This window comes from Myotis lucifugus, unplaced genomic scaffold, assembly GCF_000147115.1.
Source record: "Myotis lucifugus unplaced genomic scaffold, Myoluc2.0 scaffold_512, whole genome shotgun sequence".
NCBI classification, from domain to species: domain Eukaryota; kingdom Metazoa; phylum Chordata; class Mammalia; order Chiroptera; family Vespertilionidae; genus Myotis; species Myotis lucifugus.
Genome location: NW_005871560.1, coordinates 331470 through 356746, shown reverse-complemented (window position 1 = coordinate 356746; position 25277 = coordinate 331470). Strand labels below are relative to the sequence as shown.

Genomic DNA, 25277 nt, shown 5'->3' with positions numbered 1-25277 from the left:
ATGCAGTTGAGTCCGTTTTAATCCTAAAGCTAAGCGACAATTTATAGACTGACCTCAGCCCCGAGCAGAGGCCTGGGAAGTGGTGGAATCGCGTATGGCACACCGTGTTTTCACGAGCGAGCGCCATGTGAGAACAGCACTGTGCACACTACCGCGATGCGCACAGCCCTTGGCATGGGAGCGCGCTGGGTGCTGCTAATCGACAGAGCCTCCCAGCCAGCACCTGGGGTCAGCGCTTCCGCTGCAAGTGCCGGCTCTCTGGAGCAGTCCTGAAATGGGAGATCACATTGTTTAAAAACCTCTGTTTTCCTATCACCCAGTGCTCTTTAGACAGATGAGAGAGCCAAGCTGCCCGTGGGCGGGAACACACCTCGTGTAAGACCGATTCTAATGCAATGTCCGCACTTCCGTAGAAGGGACTGTCCCGGGTCTGTAACTGTTCAAGGTTGTACTCACTTCACAGTGTATCAAGCACCAGCGTTGCCATGGATTGGTTTCAAATAACCCTTTATATATAATTTTATATTTATATATAGTTATATCAAAACTGATAGTACATAGTATAACTGGAAGAAAGAAATAAACTTAGAAGGATATGCTGAGAGGATGGAGCTTGTGAACACAATAAATAAAAGTTCCCTCCCCCTCCCAGCCCACCCCCAACAAAACAAAAACAAAAACCAGTTGTAATGTACATGGAAAATTGTGCACAGCAGATTTTTTTTTTTTTATAAAAAGTAGATTCAGGAGCACATCCAATTATAAATGATTGTTAGGAAAATCATATAAAACAATGGAATACATAAAAGTGTCAAGAGTAATCGTCAGGGTGCGAAATTCCTTGGTGGCCAAATGCCCATGGCAAGCAGAAATGATCCTGGCAGCATCACTAACAGGTCGATGTCCACAGAAGGTTCTCCAGGTGCAGCAGCATGGGCAGGTGGAGATTTGAATTTCAGACCCTGATTCATAGTTTTCACAATTCCATGTGCAATTTCAGAAAGACTCGTCGTTCACTGCGGACAGGTCGCCCTTCGGAGTGGAGGAGCGGGAAGAGCCCTTGTCTGTGCTCTCCGACCCCGAGCTGCTCTGGTGCTGCTGTTCTGACCCTGCACTGGAGGTCACTGTGGAGGAGGACGTGGAGGAGGAGCGAGTCTTTTCCTTAAAGTCTGTGATAATGACGGTGACGTTGCCCACAGTCACTGCCAACTGCTGTGCAGTGCTCCTGTCCACATTTTTCAGTCGGGGCCTGAAAGCAACACCACAGGGAACAACCAGTTACATAAGCTCTGGGTTAGACGCAGTCTGGCAGACATCATCCACACAGAGATCCAGGACACCCCCCACATACCACAGCTACCACAAAACCTGCAGCTTAACCTCAGCAGCAACAGAAACCACTGCCCGTCAGCAAAGCTTCGGACCACTCCAAAGTTATCATCAACGTATCTGTCTCCTGTTTGGCCACAGTGGTATAAAGTATTGCACACCCACGCACACACGCACACACGCAGCTCAGTCTCAGACCTAGTTCTCCACCCTACCCCTCAGCCTATAAACCCACAGGCACAAAACCATCTGGTTCTTGAGGACTCAGCCCACCAGAGCAGCACTTGACCTTTGCAGTCTGCGTCAGTACCTTGAGGTGTGATTCGACTCGCTGGTCTTGGTTGTCGCATTGGCGGACTGTATGCTGTTTGCTTCACTAGGAGGGTCTTTCAGAATATCGGACTTTGGTCTAAAGGGGCGGGTGCCAAAAGAGGTATTAAAAAGATAGCTTTGCTTCACCTGCAAAGTAACATACAAGCTGAGTTACCCGGAACTTACTTTGTTTTCTTGTTGGTGTTTTTCTTGGTGACACTGGGACTAATTTCCTTATCTTTCTCGGGTTTCTCTTTGTCTTGCTTTTCAACTTTCTCCTTCTTCTCCTTCTTCGGGGGTGGTGGGGTGGCATACTGCTGTGCCACCTGCTGTGCCACCAGCTGAGAATTGATTCGAGGTTTTCTAAAACATTCAAGGAAAGACACACCATTATTTGCTTTATAAATATCAGGTTTTATTTTGGTCTCCTAATTCCTCAGGTATTTTATTACTAGTATCTGGCAGCTCAAAGCTCCATTACATGGTGCTATTTCTACATTCCTATCTCCATGTGGCATAGAGGAGTCGGTAAGACCTTTTTCCTTTTCACATTCACTTCTTGTACGTCTACCGTAAGGACAGGTGCAGGTGCTTACACAGCAGTGCAGTGTCTCTCGGCCATAAAGGGCACTGCTTTGTTCCGAGAGTGCTGAGACCACCAGTGCTTTTGAGCTGCCAAGATTATATGCCTGTCAGCTCACAAACACTCCCACTGCAGAGGGTCATTTCATTTCATTAGGTGGACACTGGTACTCCCTCAAAAAGAGGATAAAATTACAAGTGTGACATTTCCCCTCAATGCAATGATTCCGATGTGGTCTGCTCCCTGCAGCTCTGTGATTGGCACGGACAACGGACGACACAGAGCAATAAAGGGGGTGAAGACTGAAAGTCATTATAAAAAATCCTGAGATGATGATACTTTCATTGTGATAGCAACCATCATGTCCTCACCAACCTCCAGCTGACGCTGGCTCTCAGCACACACCATTGTTTGCCAATTGTAAGTGGTGCCAAACACTTCTCACTCTGCACGACCATGCAGGTCCACGTGGGAAGGCAGAGCGGAAAGCCTGTACGTACTCATCTTCAAAGACAGTCCACCCAGACCAGTGGTTCTCAACCTTCCTAATGCCGCGACCCTTTAATACAGGTTCCTCATGTTGTGGTGACCCCCAATTTCATTGTTACAAATTGAACATAATTAAAGCATAGTGATTAATCACAAAAACAGTATGTAATTATATATGTGTTTTCCGATGGTCTTAGGTGACCCCTGTGAAAGGGTCGTTCGACCCACAGGTTGAGAACCACTGACCTAGACGGACATGTACCGCGTAATAAACTCTCCAAGTACAAGGTAGGGAAGCAAACATAAAATGGATCCGTTCACGAGGTGAAACGGCTAGCTGCCACAATTAACCATGCCCTCAGACCCTACAGGATGGAGGCCTGGACAAAAGAAAAGCAAACGTAAGAAAAAGAAAACAAAACGAGAGTTGCTGGATCCATGGCCACCCCGCGCTAGGCACAGTCTGCTCCGAGCGCTCAGTGGCGTGTGCCTTCGCCAGAAACATGCCAACAAAGAGGCACGCTCGGAGCCAGTTCCCTGGGCTCCGGCAGCACAGGCCATGGTCGGCTGCCGCCCCATGGAAGCCCGTCAGGTACACCTCAGCCCTGATCACAAACGGCCGCACGTGTCACTGGGCAAGGGCTTCAAACACAGGTGGGAGTGTCCCTAGAAAGGGAGGGAGGGACTTACTCTAAGCCTGGCCCCCAAACACGCACAGCCACGCCCCCCCAGCAGTAGCTGCCTCTTCCTCGGGCTCTAACCAAGCAGCAGTAGCCATTCTGAGCCTCTCCTCCTTCCAGGAGAAGGAGACTACGGGCCCCCTCATAAAGAAGGTCATGCTTCTCACAGATGCTAGCTGGGGACACAACAGCTCGCCGTCTACAGGGATCACCAAGCATGTCCGTCCGTGTGCCATCCACACTAACCAGACTCAGCCAGTGCTAACACTGTGAACAATCCATTAAAACTAAGAAAAACTACACCTTGAGGGAGAATTCCCATTCGCCAGTATGTGTGCTTTACTCCAGGGAAATCTCACATGAGAACAGGAGGACACCTGGGCACCAGTCCACTCCAGGACGCCTGCCCCATCTATGATGTCACTACCACTGGGCACTGTAATTGCCAATCAACTGTATACTCCTCAATGGCAAAACTGCATCCTAATCATCTTTGTTAGTAACATTATCTACTGGGTAAATAAAGAATAAACAACATTGCAGAGAAAAACAAAGTAGAATGAGGACTGAGGAGAGGGGCCAAACTCTGGTGATACAGGAAGTCACTGCCGACTTTTAGAGCAGGCCCCATGCGAGCAGAGACCAGGGCACCGGGGACCACCAGGGGGTAATTCAGAGCCAACGGGAGCCTTCTTGGAGAACCTACTAGAAGGGTGAGCAGGCTGGAGATTTCTACAGGAAAGGGAGACACGCTGTGTTGTGCCCCGAGTTGGGAGTTAATCCAGGGGCAGGAGAGAAAGCACATACTCAAGAACTGGGGAAGATGTGGGGACACTTTTCCTCTGAGACAGAAGGGCGATACTAGAGGGGCTGTCACGGAATATGGAAATGAAAAAGCAGAGAGGAGATTCAGAAACCATGGGCACTGGAAATGGCGCTGGTTGGTGGGCAGCAGGCAGAGCAGCGAGAGAGCTGGTGATGAGCAGAGAAAGGGACTTCTGCATCTCACACACAGCCTGAATGGCCTGAGTGCAGTGTGCTTTATGGACACTCTCAGCTGCCCGACCAGCTTATCCAGAAGGGCCATCCCCTAACCAGGCAGTCCACTCGGCTAGGGGCATCCTGGGCACTAGGGGAGCTGCCCATCGCCATGTCTCTGCCAAGGGCAATCCTCTACATGTCGGCAAACACACCCTCAGAATTCTTCAGCCCAGCACCACAATCCAGGATCGGCAGTGCAAATGTACATGTGCAGGCGGTGAGATGAGCTCCACTTCTCAGCAGGCAGCACATGTGCCCAGCTTGCGCACACTCTCGCGTGCGCCTAAGAAAATGAGTGATCGAATGGTCGAGTGCCTCTCTTGCTAATGGTCAGCCAAACAAAATTTCACAAATGAGGAGGAGCCAAGGCTATCTGGGATCTGCCTGTTATCAAGAAACTAGTGGCCCAGTACACAGATTCGTACACATTGAAAGGAAATTAATTAGAAAGTGGCTGGTAGGGCAGGACTGGGCGAGACGGGCTGGACACATCCTGGAGCCAACCTCCCGGGTCGGCTGCACCTGGGGCAGAGCCGCAGCTCGAGGGGCATCTGCGGTCACCGCAGCTCAGCAGTAAACCAGATTTGGGCCGACAGTGCTCCAGCAACAACATAACCCATGGCCAAAGGCGGATTCGCACAGCCCTGCGAGGAATCGGGATCCCTCCTCTCTGGTTCTGGGTGCGCCACCCGAGAACCACCACTGACAAGTCACTGTAGCTCGGCAGCTCCTGCGCTGAGTGTCTGCCCCCTGGTGGTCAGTGCGTGTCATACCTACCGGACGGTTCCTTAGCCTTTTATATATACTAAAGGCCCGGTGCACGGATTCATGCATATTGAAAGGAAATTAATTAGAAGGTGGTCGGGTGGAGTGGAACTGGGAGAGATGGGCCGAACATGCCCTGGAGTCAACCTTCCACGGTCCCTCCCCAGCCGGCCTCACCTGGGGCGGTGCTGGGGCTCGAAGGGTGTCTATGGAGTGAGCAGGGTCCCTCCAGCAGGTGGGGTCCCTCAGCCTGACCTGTGGGGATTGGGCCGAAACTGGCAGTCCAACTCCGGAAGGGTTCCAGAGTTCGAGAGGGCACTCTGCAGAGTTGCTGTTGCCTGGCAGCTCCTGCGTTGAGCGGCTGCCCCCTGGTGGTCAGTGTGTGCTCATAGCTACCGGCTGGTCGTCCGGTCCCTTAGGCTTTTATATATATATAGATTATTACAGCTGCTATTTCAAGTTAATTCTCCCAGGGCCTAGGGATGTGGGTGAGGTAGGAAAATACACCTGACTTGTTTGGAAAAGGCCCACAGTGCTTCTGAACAAAGAGCACACTAACACTTATTGGCTCAAAAAGCAGCACAGCCCCTTTCAAGGGGAAGGTAAGGGAAACTAGTGAGAGACCTCCCACAAGACCTCTTGCTCTTGCAGTGAAGGCGCTACGTATCCCAACTGCTCTGGCAGCGCTTGCCATCTGTCCCCTCTGTGTTTCTAGGCTAATGTGCTCTGACTATGTGTGACACAATGGGAAGGGCCAATCTCCGGGAACAGAGCTACACACACTTCACTCCTGCGAGGCCCAAAGCCAGCTAGTTTCCAGGGCAGACATTACAAGCTGCGCCTCAAGTCCAAGAGGCAGAGTGGTCCACAGGCAGCCCAGACAGGCACACCATTCAGCTGGATTTAGCACAACATCCTCTAGAGGAGGAATTCTATTTCCACTTTTTAAAAATATATATATTTTATTGATTTTTTACAGAGAGAAAGGGAGAGGGATAGAGAGTTTGAAACATCGATGAGAAAGAAACATCTATCAGCTGCCTCCCGCACACCCCCTACTGGGGATGTGCCCACAACCAAAGTACATGCCCTTGACCGGAATCAAACCTGGGACCCTTCAGTCTGCAGGCCAACGCTCTATCCACTGAGCCAAACCGGTTAGAGCTATTTCCACTTTTAAAATGAAGACAGAAACATAGCTAAGCGTTAGTTAAGTGGCTGAGCTGGGATTTTTAAACCCAAATCCATCTGGACTTCCCATGGGTTCCTCTTATGAAGGAACTGCAAATGAGCCTCTCTACTTTGGAAGAGCCCAGACTTGTTTTTAGGTGTGTGTGTGTGCGTGTGTGTGTTGGGGGGGGGGGGGGGGGGCGCGGCTCCAGCAGAAGCTACTAGGGATGAAAAGCCCAGGTGAACCCCAGGCTATGGTTTAGACACCTCCCGAGAGTCCCACTGTCCTCACTCGTCTCACCAGATTTACTCTGGCAAGAAGAGACCACTGGGGTGTCCTTCAGAGAAGGGAAAAGGGCAGGAGAAGCTGGCAAGAATGTCTCCCCCTGTAAGGAATGAACCCCGATCAGACAGTGAACACTGCTGACCCTGACAAAGAGTTCTTCCCATAGTTTAGCTGCTCAATGAAGTCTTCCCCGAGCCACACAACAAACTGCCAACAGCTCATTTGATGGGCGGAACTTTCAACCTGTTGTAGGAAAGTCAATGCTTGATGCAGGTCTCCATAATGACCCAAGTTTCCCGACTCACAAACCTTCAATGAGCAATTAACAGCCGCCACCATATAGTGGGAAACACTAGATGACAGCACATGGCTTACAGCTGTTGCTGCCTAAGCCTCCACCACTACCACCAAACAAATAAAAAGCCCTATTTGACCAGAAATGCTATCAACAGGGGGCCTGGTTTCCTGTATGAGTAAGTTTGGCACTAAACGAGTTTTTTGTATCTTCTTCAAAACTATATATCTTTAAACAAAATAAGCAGACAAGCAGAACAGAAACAGACTCACAGATACAGAAAAAATTTTGACAGTTCCCAGATGGGAGGGGGGTTGGGAGGATGAGTGAAAAAGGTGAAGGAAGTAAGAAGTTACAGAACAGTCACAGGGATGTAAAGTACAGCACAGGGAATATAGTCAATAATCCTATATAATAAAAGCCTAATATGCTAAGTGTCCGGTCATTCAGTTGGCCATTCAACCAATCAAAGCGTAATATGCCAATGATATGCTAAGGTCAGTCAACTGCTTGCTATGACGTGCACTGACCACCAGGGGGCAGACAGTCGACTGGTTGACCAGTCGCTATGGCATGCACTGACCACCAGAGGGGGCAAATGCTTCCACTGGTTGGTTAGCTTGCTGCTGTGGTCTGGATGATTGAACTGAGCGAGATGGGCCGGACATGCCCTAGAGTCCTCCCACAGTCCCTCCCTGGCTGGTCAACCTCCCACGTTCCTCCCTGGCCCCGATCCTGCCCCAGTAGGGTCCCTCGACCTGGCCTGCACCCTCTCGCAATCAGGGACACCTCAGGGGATGTCAGAGAGCTGGTTTCGTCCCAATGGCAGAATGACTGGTTGCTATGACACACACTGACCACCAGGTGGCAGACACTCAACACAGGAGCTGCCCCTTGGTGGTCAGTGCGCTCCCACAAGGGGAGCGCTGTTCGGCCAGAAGCTGGGCTCAAGGCTGGTGAGTGCAGCAGCGGTGGCAGGAGCCTCTCCCGCCTCCATGGCAGCGCTAAGGATGTCCAACTGATGGCTTAGGCCCACTACCCCCGGGGAGTGGCCCTAAGCCATCAGTTGGACATCCCCCGAGGGCTCCCAGACTGCGAGAGGATGCATGCCGGGCTGAGGGACAAACCCCCCCCCCCCCCCCGTGCATAAATTTCGTGCACCGGGCCTCTAGTATTGTTTAACTATGTACGGTGTCAGGTGGATACTAGATTTACGGGGGTGGATCACTTTATAAGTTATATAAATGTCTTATTGCTATGTTGTACACCTGAAACTAATATAATATTGTATGTCAACTGTAATTGAAAAATAAGACCATTTTTATGGAAAAATGTGGCTTCTTAAAATTATTTTATAAGATCCATTTTACTTCAATAGAGTTTACAAATGAAAATCTGTTGTGAAACTGCAATAAACAGACATCATCAGAAAAACGTCTATTTATTTGTATTTAAACAGTTAATATTTCAGAAAAGTCTATTCCATAAAAAATGAAGTAAATCTTTATCTAGAGACATCAATTTGAAAAGGCAAAATTTCAGAGTTCGAGCATACATGAACGAGATCACAAAACAAGACCCCTTTCAGGGTTGTTTTGGTATGTGTACTGTGCCGTTGGGGAACATAGGCAAACCCTACTTTTTTAAAGAGACAAGTCTACCGTATACCTTTTCCTTCTTTACTCTTGAGCACTGGGGGACCTGAGATCTTGCCACTCGTTTCTCAATGTGCTTCTCCATACCTCAGTGACCACAAGCAACAAGGCAGACATGTCCTGTGGTTCAGGCAACCAAGAGCAAGAGGCATCTCTAACAAATCCTAGCTTTTCCTTATGGTCAGCTCTTCCTAATTTATCATCTGTGCCTTTTGCCAACTTACAGAATTCTATCTGGTGTTTCACTTTTCATTTAAAATCACCAAAGGCTCTAAAATCAGACAATTCATCCATCAAGAAGGAGGGGGTTATAAAAGGTATTCAAATGGCCCTAGCTGATTTGGCTCAGTGGATAGAGCATCAGCCCACGGACTGAAGGGTCACAGGTTCGATTCCATGCCCTGGTTGTCGGGTTACGTGCGGGAGGCAATCAATCAACGTGTCTCACATCACTGTATCACTCTCTGTCTCTCTCCCTCCCTCCCACTCTCTCTAAGAATCAGTGGGAAAATATCCTCGGGTGACACCTTCAGGTTAGCTTCCACTGCCCTGGAGTTCTTTGGACATGGCCTCTACAAGGCCCCAAACCCCTCCTTTGCCCTGGCCATCTGTTTGCTGAGGAATGAACAACTTCAAGAGTTTAACGACTCTGTGGATGCCTTTCTACTTAGCTCACTCAATCAGGAGCCCTGATTCTTTATGACATCACCCCGTGGTGCTGTAAGCACAAGCCTCTCCACGTGACCCATTGTCCTATCCCTACACTCAACAGATCATTCTAAACATGTGCATTGGGCCGGCTGGGCCAGGGATGAATTTTTGCATTACTGATATCCCAAAACTTAAGTACCAGCTGGGAAAAAAAAGCAAAGTATTCTGTGCATGGCCGTGATTCAGTAACACTCACTAAAACAGTCTAAAAATAAGATAGGAATAACAGTAAATTCAACCTCAGGAAACTGGGTAGGCCAAATGTGTAAAAATGCTTTATAAATGAAACAAAATTTTTCTTTGCAAAAGCACCTTGTTAAACCACAATGAGGTTAATAAATCTGATCTTTGAACTAATCTGCATATAATAATGCATTCCAAGTTATAAACAACCAAACTGCAAATACATTTGTAGACTACAATCCACTTTTGAATTGGGTAAAGCCTGCATTTAAGTGGGTAAAGCCTGCATTATCTCTAAGGCAATGTAAGTGTTAAACATGGAGGGTTTGTCTATCCCAGGGGTGGGCAAACTTTTTGACTCGAGGGCCACAATGGGTTCTTAAACTGGACCGGAGGGCCGGAACAAAAGCATGGATGGAGTGTTTGTGTGAACTAATATAAATTCAAAGTAAACATCATTACACAAAAGGGTACGGTCTTTTTTTTTTTTTTTTTTTTTTTTTTAGTTTTATTCATTTCAAACTGGCCGGATCTGGCCCGCGGGCCGTAGTTTGCCCACGGCTGGTATCCCAACAATACCTTCCACTGAACAGAATGCTCCTGGCCTTGATGACTAATACTGAAGAGGCCAACAGGAATTACTTGTTTTCTGTTTATTTTACCCAGCTCCCAATTCATTCAATTTTGGAAAATATCACAGATAACGGAGAAGAGAAGAGGAGAAATGCTGTGAGTGGAACCCAGAAGAGTTCTAACTCCAACATTAACAACCATGAGACCTTATGTCGAATGGATCCGAGATTTATCGGATGACCACTTGGTAAATTATGTAAGGTCAATCACTAGGGTGTACACCGGAAACTAATATAGTATTGTATGTCATCTGCAACTGAAAAGTAAAAAGTGCTTTAAATGTAAAAGTAAATCACACACACACACTGAGACCTTAACGGGTGATATAAGACATTTTAAAAATCTAGAAATGCATAGGACAGATTTAAAGTAAGTAGGCTGCTTTTAGGGCTCTTTCCCCTCCAACTGTATTTTTTGTTAATGACTAATGCCCCGCTTTAGCCTCAGCAATTCTAAAAGATAAGTTAGCCACTAAAAAAGAGAGAGGGTTAACAACCAGACCGAAGAGAATCAGAATTTCTAGACTATTAGTCTGATATCCTTTCAGCTACACCATGCTAGGCTGAGTGGTTCTTTTAAATAAAAGATTTTAATACCTTAAAGTTTTCTGTACCTTTTTCATATTTGTTGTGGTGTTATAGTTCAGTATTACGAAGAATCACCAATGTGATCCCAATGAAGAATAAATAACACGTGAGAAAATATGGTAGATAATTTGGTTTATAAGCAAATTCCCAGGAAGTTTCCAGGTAAGTGCTTTCTTTTCGGTCATTTTATTTATTTTTTAATTATTTTCTTATTGGTTTCAGGGAGGAAGGGGGAGTGAGAGAGAGACAGAAATATCAATGATGAGAAAGAATCATTGATTGCCTGCCTCCTGCAGTCTCCTACTGGGGATCGAGTCCGCAACCCGGGCATGTGCCCTGACCAGGAATCGAACTATGAGCTCCTGGTTCATAGGTCGATGCTCAACCACTGAGCCCCACCGGCTGGGCATTTAGAGTCATTTTAAAAGACTGATGTCCTTTAGAACATTGGACACATATTCATCTGTTCAGCTATGGGGAGATGAATCCACACCACAACTCCAGTCTAAGTCTTCCCTGACGCAGGAAAGAAGACCTTGTACTAGGGGTTAGACCCAGTGACAGTGGTGCCATTCGGCTGGCTGGTGGAGGCCCATGTCTACATGGCTCAGCCCTGGCGGGCCTTGCTCTGGGAAGATGAGTGCTCATGGCCAGAGCTGCTCTTGCCATAGTGTCAGGCCATGAAGCCAACATCATCAAACAAGGATGACTCAGAGGCTCACTGTCGCTGTGCTGGATCACACATGGCATGGCATTATTAATTTCCCTCTGCTCCCCAAATCATCTTGTCTTTTTGTTTTTTTCTCTCCTAAATAGTTCTTTCCCCTCTCATGTAAGCACTTGTCTTCATGAAATTTCTCAACTCCTCTGGCTCATCTTCTAGAATGAGCCAGTGGGTGATATGAAAGGGTCTTAAGTTTGTCTTCTAGGTTATTCTTCCCCATCAGTACATAGCCTTCACTCAGGAGAACTGCTGCTCTGTATCAGAAAACTAGTTATTTCCCCTCAAACTGACTACAAATTACTCAATTAAAAAAAACTTATGGACATGAAAACAGTGTGGTGGTTGTGGGGTGAAGAGGGGGGTGGAGAGAGGGTACAGGGGAAGATAAATGGTGACGGGGGAAAAATAAAATAAGGTGGGGGGAGAAGACAAGCTGTCCCCTTTCTCCACCTATCCTTCCTTCTGTCACCTTCACCTGCTAGGCAGGTATGGACTTTGAGTATGACAGCCTTTGGACTTTTATCCAGAACTAGCTAACTCAGATAAATTACTCAAAATGGGAACATACCTAATTTAACAGTGTTTAAGTCGATTAAATAAGGTCAAGTTCACTTAGTTGTTGCCATAATGTATGTATATACAGCATGTAGATATTCAACAAAATAATTCCCTTAAAAATAATATATACATTTCAAAGCAGTACTACTCCTGTGGTGGAGGCACCTCCCACCGGCCTCAGTGCTGGGCTCAGTGGGAAGCTGCACAAGCAGAAGCTATGGCAGCTCTCCCTCCAGGCCGCGGCCCTCCCTCCAGGCTGCGGCTCTCCCTCCAGGCAGTAGCTCTCCCTCCAGGCCACGGCCCTCCCTCCAGGCAGTAGCTCTCCCTCCAGGCCGCAGCCCTCCCTCCAGGCAGTAGCTCTCCCTCCAGGCCGCGGCCCTCCCTCCAGGCAGTAGCTCTCCCTCCAGGCCCTGGCTCTAGATGTGGAGCCCTCACAGTTAGCCAGGCTGTGCAGCAGCAACAACAGCACTAAGCATGCTCACTGACTTACCCCTGCTTTTCCTGCATGTTTCAGGTAGAATTTGGGTTTTGCAGATATTCCTTTTAAAAAGGATGCCTTTAGGAGGCCACCAGACTTCAACTGTACAATATACATGGTACCACAAGCACACTCACCACATACAACTTGGTTAGGGACAACTGGTTCCAACAGAACATATCATTCTTAACGTAATAGACAGCAGAATCAGAAATGTTCTACTCTAGATTCACAATTATCATTTTGAATATTCAGATGTCTCTTATATCCTGAAAGCACACTTAGTTGACATATAACTGAGCACTACTAAGTGTGGGCAGTAGGACTTTTCTGCAACTCAGGAACATACATTCAGTAAAAGGAGCTACAAGTAGCTTAGATTCTTAAAAACAAAACATCTATTTCATAAGCCAACCTGGCAACAACAGATAAGTGGTAGCCTCCTAGGGGTCCTCAAAACCCTTGGGGGTGGGGGCAGGAGGGGGGGAGGCTACAAGGCCACAACTACTTCCATAGCAGTTTTGTTTTCTATAATAATTCTGAGACATTACTAGCCAGGGCTGAAAATAAAAATTTTAAGCTTACTAAACACCGGAACAACTTTCAAGAAGTGGGCTTAAGGTATTTTAACCAGACTATAGATCTGGTTTCCTCTCCCCTGTGGTGCCTAAAATAATTTTATTGTGGTCATTCAAATAGTTTAAGTAAATGTCCCATAGTAAAGGTGCCCTTTGGATCTCACACAGCATTTCCCCAGAAGCAAGCCCACTGAAAAAGAATGTACAACGCGGGCCAAACCCTCAGAGCAAGGCCAGACCTCTGCTGAGGACTGGGTCTGAGCAGCAGTGCAAGGTCACTGGCAACCGGAGCCAGAGTGAGTGTCACAGCAGCGACGGCACTGCAAGCAGGGCTAGTGGAGACACACCTTTCTTCACCGGCCATGTCTCTGAGCAGGAAAGCCCATGGAGGCCTCCAATGTCTACTCTCTCTGGGCCACCTCCCGTGCTCCTCAAACCCTGCTGGGGTGAAGAAGCAGAGATGCCACATGCCTTCTGCCGTCTCCCCTTTGGCATTCTGGCTTCCGGTTCACATTCTTTAAAGAGACTTTTCCCGGGACCTAGTGCGTGCTGAGACAGGTGCTGCTTATGCTCGCATGGTGTGGCTATGTGCTCATTCCCATGGAGCTGATAAGACGTGACACCACAGACATCAGCGGCCTGGACCTCTGGTGAAGGCCCCTTGTGTTTATGGGGTGCAGCCTGCACACAAGCTGGGCCATAGGACTTCACAGGCGGTGCCTGAGCTCTCCCCTCTACTTCCTGTATTTCTTCTGGATTGAACTTGGTGACCTCAGATGAGTTACATGCTCTCCAAAACTGGTGTTTTCTCACTGGGAGACAGACTAGAGTAAACCATTCCTACCGTTCCTGTAACTCAGACACTTGTATTCAATATTTAATAAAGACAACTGAAGATAGTATTTGTTCTTAAGGCACACCAGGCAAGCTTGCAGTTTATGCTGTTAGTAACTCAGTCCTTTTTTTGAAAGTCAGAAATAAGCATCATGACGCACATTCTACAAACTAGAAATATAGTGTTGGTTTAGTGACTTTGATATGACCTTGTCCTCCCCCTCAAAAGATATACAAAATTACCTTTTAAGTCATGTCAATGATTTAAGAGGAATCACAGAAACTACAAATCTCTAAGCAAACCATATCTTCAAATAAACTTGATGATGAATCAGTTCTTTCTCCAAGAAACACTACACTAAAGCAATCCAATATGCTCTACAAATTACTTCATAGTTGTCAAAATTCCATTTAAAATGCATTTAACCATTTTGAAATTACAGCTCATGTCACAAAAACTGGGCACTTGCAAAACACACAAAAGAATTAGTAATTCTTCAAATAATAAAAAGCTATGAGGTAATTCAAAGAAATCCAAGGACTAATAAATCAGTTGCTCTCTTCAGGTCTTGGTTTCCTCACCAGTAAAATTTAAAGAGTTCGACTCTTGAAAGAATCCCTTCAATTCTACTCCTTCCAATAGAAACATGCAGACTAGAAAATGACAGTTCTAACCAACAGCCTCGTTCATGGTCAAGTCATGTTCTAATGGGCCTCCTCAATCACTGGTGATCAAAGCTTTCAGAAAGCCTGTCACCACTTCAGAAGATGTCTAATTTAGGGTTTCTCGCCCACAGTGCTGCTGCTGTGTCGGACCTCATAGTCTTTGCTATGGGGGCTGTGCTTACGCACGGTAGGGTGTTTAGTGGCAGCCCTGGCTTCTACCCACTAGAAGACAGTAGCCCAACCAACCCCTAGTTTTGACAAGTATGAATCTCTCCAAACATTACCACATGTTCCCTGGGTGGGAAAATTACTCCCGAGAGAGAACCATTAATCTATACAAGAATATAGGAGAATCGAAATATTCACAAAAGTGTGAAGGCATCCCAGAAAAAATAGCACTTCAAAAATTTATCAAAGGTATCTATCAAAAACACCTGTAAGGTGTTCATGACTCTTAACTGGTAAGGTTAGAAGAGGGTAGGATTTAGGAGAAGAATCCTAAGAACTCTGAATATACTGAGATTGTGGGTGTGTTTTTTAAACACATATTAAGTTGTATGATATGCTTCTCAAAAATTTTGCAGTAGTTTGGAAGATGGCAGTGTAGGTAAGTAAATGCCTGTACTTGCCGCCTCCCAACCACATAAAAATTACAACTAAAACACAGAACCACCACCATCCAGAACCACAGGAGAGCTGGCTGAATGGAAGTCCTACAACTAGAGAGGTAAAGAAGGAAATGCACTGAGACTGATGGGAGGTGCAGAGGCACGGAACGCCTGGTCCAGCACCCATGTGTGCTGCTTTTTAATCTGGAGGGAGACCCTCTCTGTGGAGGCGCCCGGAGGAGCAAGGGGTCCCAGTCCCACACCAGACCCCCAGCCCAGGGTCCCAGAGCTGGGACAAGAAGTCCCTATGGGCAGTAAGAACTACGGGCTGTAAAAACCAGTGCGGATTGGGGCTCAGTGACACACAGGCTGCTGGAGACCCAGCTGCTCCTCTTAAAATGACCGGCACCACAAACTGAACTTACAAGGCCCCACTTCCTATGAGCTCCAGCACCAGGGCGAGGTTCTGGGGGACACGGACACATATGAAGAGGTCTCAGGGCTGACTGGCAGCCATTTCTGTTTTGCTCTGCTGGGTGATTCCCTGAGACCCCACCTCATCCAATTTACAGCCCCACCCAAGCTGTGCGCAGCGGCTTTTGCATATGAATGGTCTGTCCTGGCTCAGGGTAAAATCGCTCAAACAGGCTCCAGCTGGGTCAGGAAGCCCCAAACCTATCAATAAAAGGCCCAGGGCTGGCACCAGCACCAGCCTGCCTTGCTTCACAGCTGGGCCTCGTCTGGGCACTTCCAAACCCGGTACAAAGAAGGGGAATCTGCAGATCTCTCTGTAGCTTAGTGGTTCTCAACCTTGGCTGCACATTAGAATCACCTGGGAATCTTTTTAAAATCCTGATTTCCAGGCCTCATCCTCTGAAAATTGTTTCTTTGTTATGGGGTGAGGCCACAACATTAGTAATGAAGAAACAGAACTTCCGGAGGATGGGGCCTAGAAATCAGGATTTTTAAAAGATTCCCAGGTGATTCTAATGTGCAGACAAGGTTGAGAACCACTGTTGTAGCTCCTACTGGGTGGCCCCAGGTAGTGGCTGACTTTGCACCTCCCAGGAGACCCAAGAGCCAGTGTACCCAATGGTCAGTGTCAGATCATACCAGATTACAATTCTAAACATTCATAAGCAACACACTCAAGGGGTGGACTCTGAGCACCAAAGCCCCACTGAAGCCAGACTCTCCCACTGTAGTCACAGCTGGTCCCCACAGCCAATTGGCCTGGAGGTCAATTCCTTCCAGTGACACCAACAGCAATCAAGGCTCAACTGCAACAAGACTGTGCTCACAGCCCATAAAGGGGTGCACCTAGAGCTCCCAGTTCAGGTGACTGGGGAGGCTGATCCACTGGGCCCTACAGAACACCTACCACACAAGGCCACTCTATCAATTAAGGCAGTGGTTCTCAACCTGTGGGTCGAGACCCCTTTAGGGGTCAAACAACCCTTTCACAGGGGTCGCCTAAGACCATCGGAAAATGCATATATAATTGCATGTTGTTTTTGTGATTAATCACTATGCTTTAATTATGTTCAATTTGTAACAATGAAATTGGGGGTCACCCCAACATGAGGAACTGTATTAAAGGGTCGTAGCATTAAGAAGGTTGAGAACCACTGAACTAAGGAGACTTAGCAGCTCTACCCAATACATAGAAACACACACAGGGAAGCAGCCAAAATGCGGAGACAAAGAAACATGTCACAAATGAAAGAAATGGAAGAAAGCAAACTACTGGATATAGAGTTCAAAACCATGGTTATAAGGTTACTCAAGAATATTCTAGAAACCGCCAAAAAAAAAAAAAAGGAAAAGGAACAGTCAGAAATTAAGCATACACTGACTGAAATAAGGAATAATATACAAGGATTCAACAATACAGCAGAGAATTCTGAGGATCAAATCAACGATTTGAAATATGAGGAAGCTAAAAACACCCAAACAGAAGAGTAGAAAAAAAAAAAGAATCCAAAAATATGAAGATAGTGTAAGGAGCCTCTGGGACAACTTCAAGCGAACCAACATCCGAATTATGGGGGTGCCAGAAGAAGAGAGAGAGCAAGATATTGAAAACCTATTTGAAGAAATAATGACAGAAAACTTCCCCTACCTGGTGAAAGAAATAGACTTACAAATCCAGGAAGCACAGAGAGTCCCAAACAAGAGGAACCCAAAGAGGACCACAACAAGACACATCATAATTAAAATGCCAAGAGCAAAAGACAAAGAGAGAATCTTAAAAGCAGCAAGAGAAAAGCAGTTAGTTACCTCCAATGGAGTGCCCATAAAACTGTTAGCTGATTTTTCACCAGAAATTATGAAGACCAGGAGGGAGTGGCAAGAAATACTACCCAACACAGCTATTATTTAGAATGTGAAGGTCAGTTAAAGAACTTCACAGACAAGAGAAAGCTAAGGAGTTCAATCACCACAAAACCAGTATTATATGAAATATTGAAGGGTATTCTTTAAGAAGAGGAAGAAGAAAAAGAAAATGATCAAAAATATGAACCGCAAAATGGCAACAAATACATACCTATCAACAACTCAATCTAAAAATCAAAATAAACAAGAAATCTAATGAACAGAATAAACTGGTGAATAAAATAGACACAGAGGCATGGAAATGGAACAGACTGATGATTATCAGAGGGAATGGGGGGGGCGGGAAGAGATTAAACAAAGATCTCATATTCATACTAGAGGCCCAGTGCACGCAATTTGTGAACGGGTGCAGCCCCTAGGCCTGGCCAGTGATCTAAGTGCAAGCATCTGGCATGGAAGGGCAGGTCCCAGCTGACCTCTGGGCCCTGGGCAGCACCTGGGCCCCCACAGCGCCCCCCCCTCCACCTGAGTCATGGCGCCCGAGTCCCCACATGGAGATGCAGTGAGCGCAGCAACGCCGTGGGCTGGGGTGCAGCGTGGGCCTCTGGGCCGCCAAGCGGCGCCACACGGAAGCTGGGCAGTCAGCACGCTTTCTCCCAGCTGGCCTCACAGACCGGCTCCTGTGCTAACCCATGGGGAGCCCGACCGGCCCCTACAGTCCCTGTGGTCCCGGCTCACCCAGAAGAAGCCACGCAGGTGCGGGGCGGGCTCCTCACGGGCGCCCGGCACCTGATCATGGGGGCTTCTTAGCGAGCCCTAGTATCCCAGGAGAGGGTAGCAGGGGGAGTGAGAGCGAGCTCAGCAGACACCCCGCATTCTCACCACACCTCCGTCCGTCACCCCCACCCTCAGGTAGCCAGCAAGAGGTCACAGCCCCCAGCCCAGGCAACATGGGAGGTTGGTTGCTGCCACCCACCCCCAGCTCCCCATCCCAGCCCAGGGCCCGGCCCCAATCAGGAGATCAGGGCCTGCCGGCCAACTGCGGCGCGATCCATTAGGGCCAGGCCCCAACCCCTGCCCAGCTCCCTCAACGCCTGGGAGCCAGCGGCGGCCCCGCCCCCCACCACCAGTTGCTGTCTGTGGGGCAGTCAGAGGGGCAATTGGGCCCCTGCTCGCAACCACCTTGGCCTGGTGCCGCCCGCTCACCTGTTCCACCATCCCACTGTCATTGGGGCCCATCGGGGCTGGCGGTGCCTCCACTGCCGCCTGCTGCCAGCGTCACTGACGCCCACCGTGTTCTGCGCCGCCCCCTGGTGGTCAGCGCACGTCATAGTGAGCAGTCGAACTCCCGGTTGAACAATTTGCATATTGGGCTTTTATTATACAGGATATGCATTACCTATGGACACACACAATAGGATGGCAAAGGCCTGGGGTGGGAACTGGGTGAAGGGGAGAAATGAAGGGAAAAAAGAGGGACATCTGTAATAATCTCAATAATAAAGATTAAAAAAAAATTTTTGCAGTTTTATTAAATATTAAGTCCTGTGCTGCAAAGCAGCACACAGACTCATTCATTGTAAGACAGACCATTTACACTGATGAAAAATGATGCCTCTGGTTCTTCTAAGCATCGCACTTTGTCAGGAACCTGTCAGTTGCTTAGATCTAAAGAACATTATTTCTATGTGTAGCACCTACTCTAGGGGAACCCAAGACAATGCGTAGAGAGAGAACCTCTGTGTATAAGACCATGAAAACCAGTTGGGCCAATCACCAGAGAGAGGCTTGAGGGAAGACTACTTTGGTGATATCTACACCATTACAAACTCTGACAGTCAATATCATCTATACCTCAGGCATTTCAGGTTAATCATGTTCTTTATTTCTAGGAAGGGAAGGGGAATTTTAGGGTGTTTTACTACTTCAAATATTTAAAAATTAGATAGAATGAAGGTGAAGACTCTGAGACCCCCAGCAGCTCTCAGCTAGAGACACTTGCACTGAGTTTGAGAATTCCTTTAACTCAATAGATAGGACTTTGTTTTGATGGGGCAGTGGATGAGCATGCAACACAGGTTGAAGATGGGAATTCATATATAAATTTAAACAGTACAGTAAATCTTAAATTAATGTTGATCATATTTGTTAAATGGATTAAACATTTCTAAGAAATAATAAGAAAACATGAGAATTATTTGGGTAGGAACAGAAACTTGAGCAAACAGGAGAGATTTTGAGATTACGTTAATAGTCATATCTAACATCCTAACAAATCACCATATCTCAGTGCCTAGAAAATCAGTCCTGCTAACATCAAAAGCCACTTTAGCTAAAGAAATCATTTGTGGGGAAATCTTGATAACCAACTTGGTCTGTACCCTTTTAATTCTGAAGGACCTAAAGAAGTGGTGTTCAGGACATTACATGAACAAGCATGTGCAGCCCCTACCCATGAGTACTTTTCTTACCTAAGCAAACTTCTCAAAAGAACTTTCCTAGCAAGGAAGTGTGGTGAGTGGCAAACATGTACCACTGCTATGTTCCACGCACTTCCTGGGAATACTCTGGTATACTCCCTCTCCTCTTCCTCGTTCTTCAGGAGCCGCGAGGACATCCGAATACTGCCCACCACCTCACCTCTATGTCACCCTTTTCCCTTTAGTCCAGGACCGACACACCTTTCTCCACAAGGTCCTGCCTGCTCATTTTTTGCCTTCCCTCTAGTTATCTTACATCAGGGGTCCTCAAACTTTTTAAACAGGGGGCCAGTTCACTGTCCCTCAGACCGTTGGAGGGCCGGACTATAGTTTAAAAAAAAACTATGAACAAATTCCTATGCACACTGCACATATCTTATTTTGAAGTAAAAAAAACAAAACGGGAACAAATACAATATTTGTATTTGCATGTGGCCCGCGGGCCATAGTTTGAGGACCCCTGTCTTACATGATACTATGAGACCACAGGTCCAAAAAAGAAAGTGCAACTTATTTCTATGCTTGAAACGTCTGCCAACACCCATGGCTTACAGAAGTAAATCTTAGCTCTCTAGCTTGGTATCACGGGGCTCCTACAATTCAGGTCCAAATTCCTTATCAGCTCACCTTTCCTCCACTTGCCACCCCACGTTGCTTCTGAGTTCTCGCTCAAGCCACACAGGACTTTAGCTTTTCAGAAGATAACTCGGCCACTTTCATCTGCTGATTCCCTAAGTTTCTGAAACGTCCTTCTGCATATGGCACCTGCAGAACCCACACCTACTTTAAAATCCAGTTCAAATGCCAGCACTTTCTCCATTTCTCCTGCCAAATAACATCTTGTGGCCGGATCTGTGGGGTTCCCACACTACCCTGACATGCCTCTACTACTTAATGTCTACCTTATAACATCACCCGGCTCCCGTCTCTTCCTACTAGAGATTATGAACATCTCTGAGGCAACAGTGACCTTTACATTCTATGCTACACTCCCCCAAAACCTGCTTCAAAATAATTGTTTCCTGACAGTAGCTCAGTTAATGCTGGCTGCAAAAACGTACGTCCTCGGTAGAGTGATGCACACAGCCAGTGCGCCCCAGCAGGGAGCATCACACTGCGTGATAATGTTAGACTTCAGTCTCTCTGGGCCTCAGAACTGAGGGAATCTGAATAACTCATCTTTCATACTGCCATCCCCAAGCAAAAAGCCTAGGACAGTGATGGTGAACCTATGACTCGCGTGTCAGAGGTGACATGCGAACTCATTTTTTTGGTTGATTTTTCTTTGTTAAATGGCATTTAAGTATATAAAATAAATATCAAAAATATAAATCTGTTTTACTATGGTTGCAAATATCAAAAAATTTCTATATGTGACACGGCACCAGAGTTAAGTTAGGATTTTTCAAAATGCTGACACGCCGAGCTCAAAAGGTTCGCCATCACTGGCCTAGGACATGGGAGGCTCTCAATGAATATAAATATCTACCCCAGCGATAGAGGAACTCCCAGTTTAAAAGGGGGGAAAGTAAGAAACTTCACAGGAAATGAATAGAGTGCCTCTTCGTGTAAGGAGGCACTGTGATGAGTATTCTACATTCTCACAACTTTTTGAAGTTGCTGAAGGAACCAAAGCCTAAAGATTCCACAGTAAAAAGAAAGCTAAGCAAGTAGAGTTTAAGTCAAGTTTATGCTTTTTACACTAATCCACACTGCCCGCCCAATGAACCTTGAGAAGGGAAACGAACTGAAGCCAATGACAGTGAGGAGAACAAGCAAAGTGGTACACTATTAAAGAGAGACAGGACGCACGTTTCCCGGAGAGAACAGCCAACAATACTAAAAGCTGCAGCAAATGTGGACTGAAGACAGGTCTCTGAATTTGCCAACCAAAAAAAAGATGTTTCTCATCGGTTCCTTCACTAGATTACACATAAGCCCTTCGTGCCCCCACCTCTGCTCCTGCCTCAACATCCAACCTACTTTTACACATCCCACCGACACACACTGCCATGCAGGTGGAAGAAAGCAGGCTTTGACCTTCTGCTCCCAGTGCCTGTATTTTTAACAAGGCCAAGGAAGCAGGACTAATTTTTTGTTTATCAAAGTAAAAAAGATCTATGGGTAGGAACAACTGACTTCTCAAAGCGTGACACAATAATCTGCTCATACACCCTAGAAAACCACATCGTCACAAGAGTACGTACTGTGGCATCAAGGGGGGGTGCCACATTACCACCAAGCTCCCAGTTCCATAGATTGGGACACACTGGGAAGGTGGTACAGTCCACACATACAAGGAGTTGCCATCGTCCTCATACAAGAGATTTTCAAGTTGGTATTCCACAATCACCTTCGGTATCAAAGTAAGCCAATGTGCAAGCCTTATCCTAAGTTTGCAATAAAGTCAGGAGCCTCTTGTGTCCTATAAACAACTCTGAAATGTGTGCTTGAAAAAGACTTCTTTTCTTCGTAAGCTAAGTCGCTGCAAGCTCACTGTCTTCAGAGACTCACCCAAAGTATGATTCACTAAGTCACAAGATAAAGCAGATGTCTCTAATGCCTTTTATACGTCTGAAATTTTAGTCATATAGTACAGAGTTCCTGTACCACCTCACCCAGCTTCTAATTTTCACCTCTCATAAGCATAGTATAATTATCAAAACCAGAAAAGTAGCCCTGGGTTAGCTTACAACACTGTTAACTGAATGCACACTCTGACTCTCACACCAGCTTCCCCATGAACTCCCTGCTGTCTCAGCCTTGTACCCAGGCTCCCACGCCACCTTCTGTCGTTCTCGTGTCTCCCGTCTAAGCAGCTCCTCCATCTCTGGTTTTAATGGCCTTAACACTTTGGAAAACATTAGACAGGTATTTTGTAGAAATGTCCCTCAATTTGGGTTTGTCTGTTGTTTTCTTTTTTTTAAACCTCACCTGAAGATGTGTTTTCTTGATTTTAGAGAGAGGAACGGACAGGGCATAGAGAGACATTGATGTGACAGGGAGCATGGATCGGTTGCCTCTAGTAGGCACCCTGAGCAAGGACCCAACCCCCGTAACCTTTTGGTGTACAGGACGCTCGAACCAACGGAGCCTCCTGGTCAGGGCTGTCTGATGTTTTCTTAGGGTCAAGAATGAGGTGATGCGTTTTGACACAAGAGCAAAGATGTGTGTCCTCCTGGTGCCCTGAGTTAAGGGTTCATGATATTTCTATGTCTCATTATGGGCGATATGAACCACGATCTTGGGCTACAGTGGTGTCTACCAGGTTTCTCCACTTTAAAGTTACTATTTTTTCAGTAAATATCTTAGAAGAGACATTTGGAGATTAGGATCCAGATGTAGATTCTGCAAAAATTACTATTTTTGTTTGTTTGTTTTGGCCTAATGGGGAACCCTTTCCCTCTGCATCTATTGACTGAAATTCTTGTGTAAATGTCTCTTCTTTCCCACTTACTTACTCAGGAAATGACTGATGTCTGTACAAATTCACAAATATTCATTTTATTCCCTGGGTCAGAAGCCAGCGCTACATGCTGGCTGCTCAAGGTGCCCAGCTTTTGGAGCTGCCACCAGGAGCTCTTCCTTCAGGTCAAGATCTTTTGATGATTCCCATCCTTGAGCCCTTAGAATCGAGAAGCTTTTAGGAATAAATAAGTGTTCCTTAGACTATTTTGCAGTCCTAAGCACTGTACTAAAAACAACAAACACAAAAAACCACCACCACCACCACCACTACAGCAAACACATTGCAGACCAGCTAGAGAAAGAATATAATACCTTGTCAGTCGTGCAAAATGATAAACCTTTACATCCCATCCTAATAGCATGCTATCCCATTGACAGAAGCTGGGTGGTGTGGACCACAGCGGGAACTCTGGTCTAATGAGAGCATTTTCTCAGAGTGCACGCACTCATCCAATGCCCTCTACTCACAGGAAACTGCTAGGTCCTAAAGACATCATGTTCTGCAGCCAGAGGAGAAAGTGCCAGGAGGAATGAGACAGATGTCAGACTAGCGGGATCCCTACAATTACTCCCTGCTTGCTTATGGTCGTGTGGTCTCCTGCCACACACACACACACACACACACACAAACAAGAGGACTAGGAAGAGTAACAAACAAGTGCTGAGGTGTGCTGACCTGGCCAATTTTCGTCTAGGATAAATTTTAATGAAGTAGAATTTAGATACAAAAAACCACACATTTTTTAGTTACTCCTCACCCTGGGGTATTTTTTTTTCACTGCTTTTTCGAGAATGGAGGGGGGCTGGGGAGAGTGAGAAACATGATGCCACATCAGCTGGTTGCCTCCCACACTTGCTAATCAGGGCCGGGGATCGAGCCTGCAACTGAGGCACATGCTCTTGAACGGAATCGAATCCGGGACCTTTCAGTCCTGGGGCCTACCTTCTAGCCACTGAGCCAACTGGCTAGGGCAGGGGTGGGCAAACTTTTTGACTCGAGGGCCACAGTGGGTTCTTAAACTGGACCGGAGGGCCGGAACAAAAGCATGGATGGAGTGTTTGTGTGAACTAATATAAATTCAAAGTAAACATCATTACATAAAAGGGTACGGTCTTTTTTTTTTTTTTAGTTTTATTCATTTCAAATGGGCCGGATCCGGCCCGCGGCTGGGCTAGGGCAAGGACGTACTTTTATACAAGCACTAGAGGCCCGGTGCACACAAATTTGTGCACTGGGGGGGGGGGGGGGTCCCTCAGCCCGGCCTGTGCCCTCACGCAGTCTGGGACCCCTCGGGAGATAACGACCTGCTGGCTTAGGCCTGCTCCCGGGTGGCAGAGGGCACGCCCAATCCCCTAGGTGCAGCCCCTGGTCGGGCCTCAGAGCAGGGCCGATTGGGGAAGATGGGGGCGCCGCCCCCTGTCATGCACAGAGCAGGGCAGATTGGGGAGATTGCGATGCCACCCTCAGTCACGATAGCATGGGGCCAATTGGGGGGTTGGGGCACCGCCCCCTGTCACACTCAAGGCAGGGTCGATGGGGAGGTTGCGGCGCCACCCCCTGTCACGCACAGAGCAGGGCCCATCAGGGGGGTTGGGGAGCTCCCCCCTGTCACACACAGAGCAGGGCCCATCAGGGGGTTGGGGAGCTCCCCCCTGTCACACACAGAGCAGGGCCCATCAGGGGGTTGGGGCGCCGCCCTCTATCACCCACAGAGCAGGGCTGATCAGGGGGTTGGAGCACAGCCACTCTCACACTCAGGGCAGGGCCGATGGGGAGGTTATGGCTCTACCCCGTCACACACAGAGGCAGGGCCGTGGGGGGGAGGG

The 25277-nt window shown here is 47.2% G+C and overlaps 1 protein-coding gene across 1 annotated transcript in view; it reads right to left on the bottom strand.

Annotated features, from left to right (window-relative positions):
* Nucleotides 1–687: 687 nt before the first annotated feature.
* The window catches only part of LOC102435898 (RING1 and YY1-binding protein), an 83236-nt gene continuing 58646 nt past the window's right edge, over nucleotides 688–25277 (bottom strand). The window contains 3 exon segments of the mRNA XM_014446195.2: nucleotides 688–1249; nucleotides 1640–1738; nucleotides 1828–2004. Of these exon segments, the coding sequence (XP_014301681.1) occupies nucleotides 997–1249; nucleotides 1640–1738; nucleotides 1828–2004 (529 nt within the window). The 3' untranslated portion in view covers nucleotides 688–996.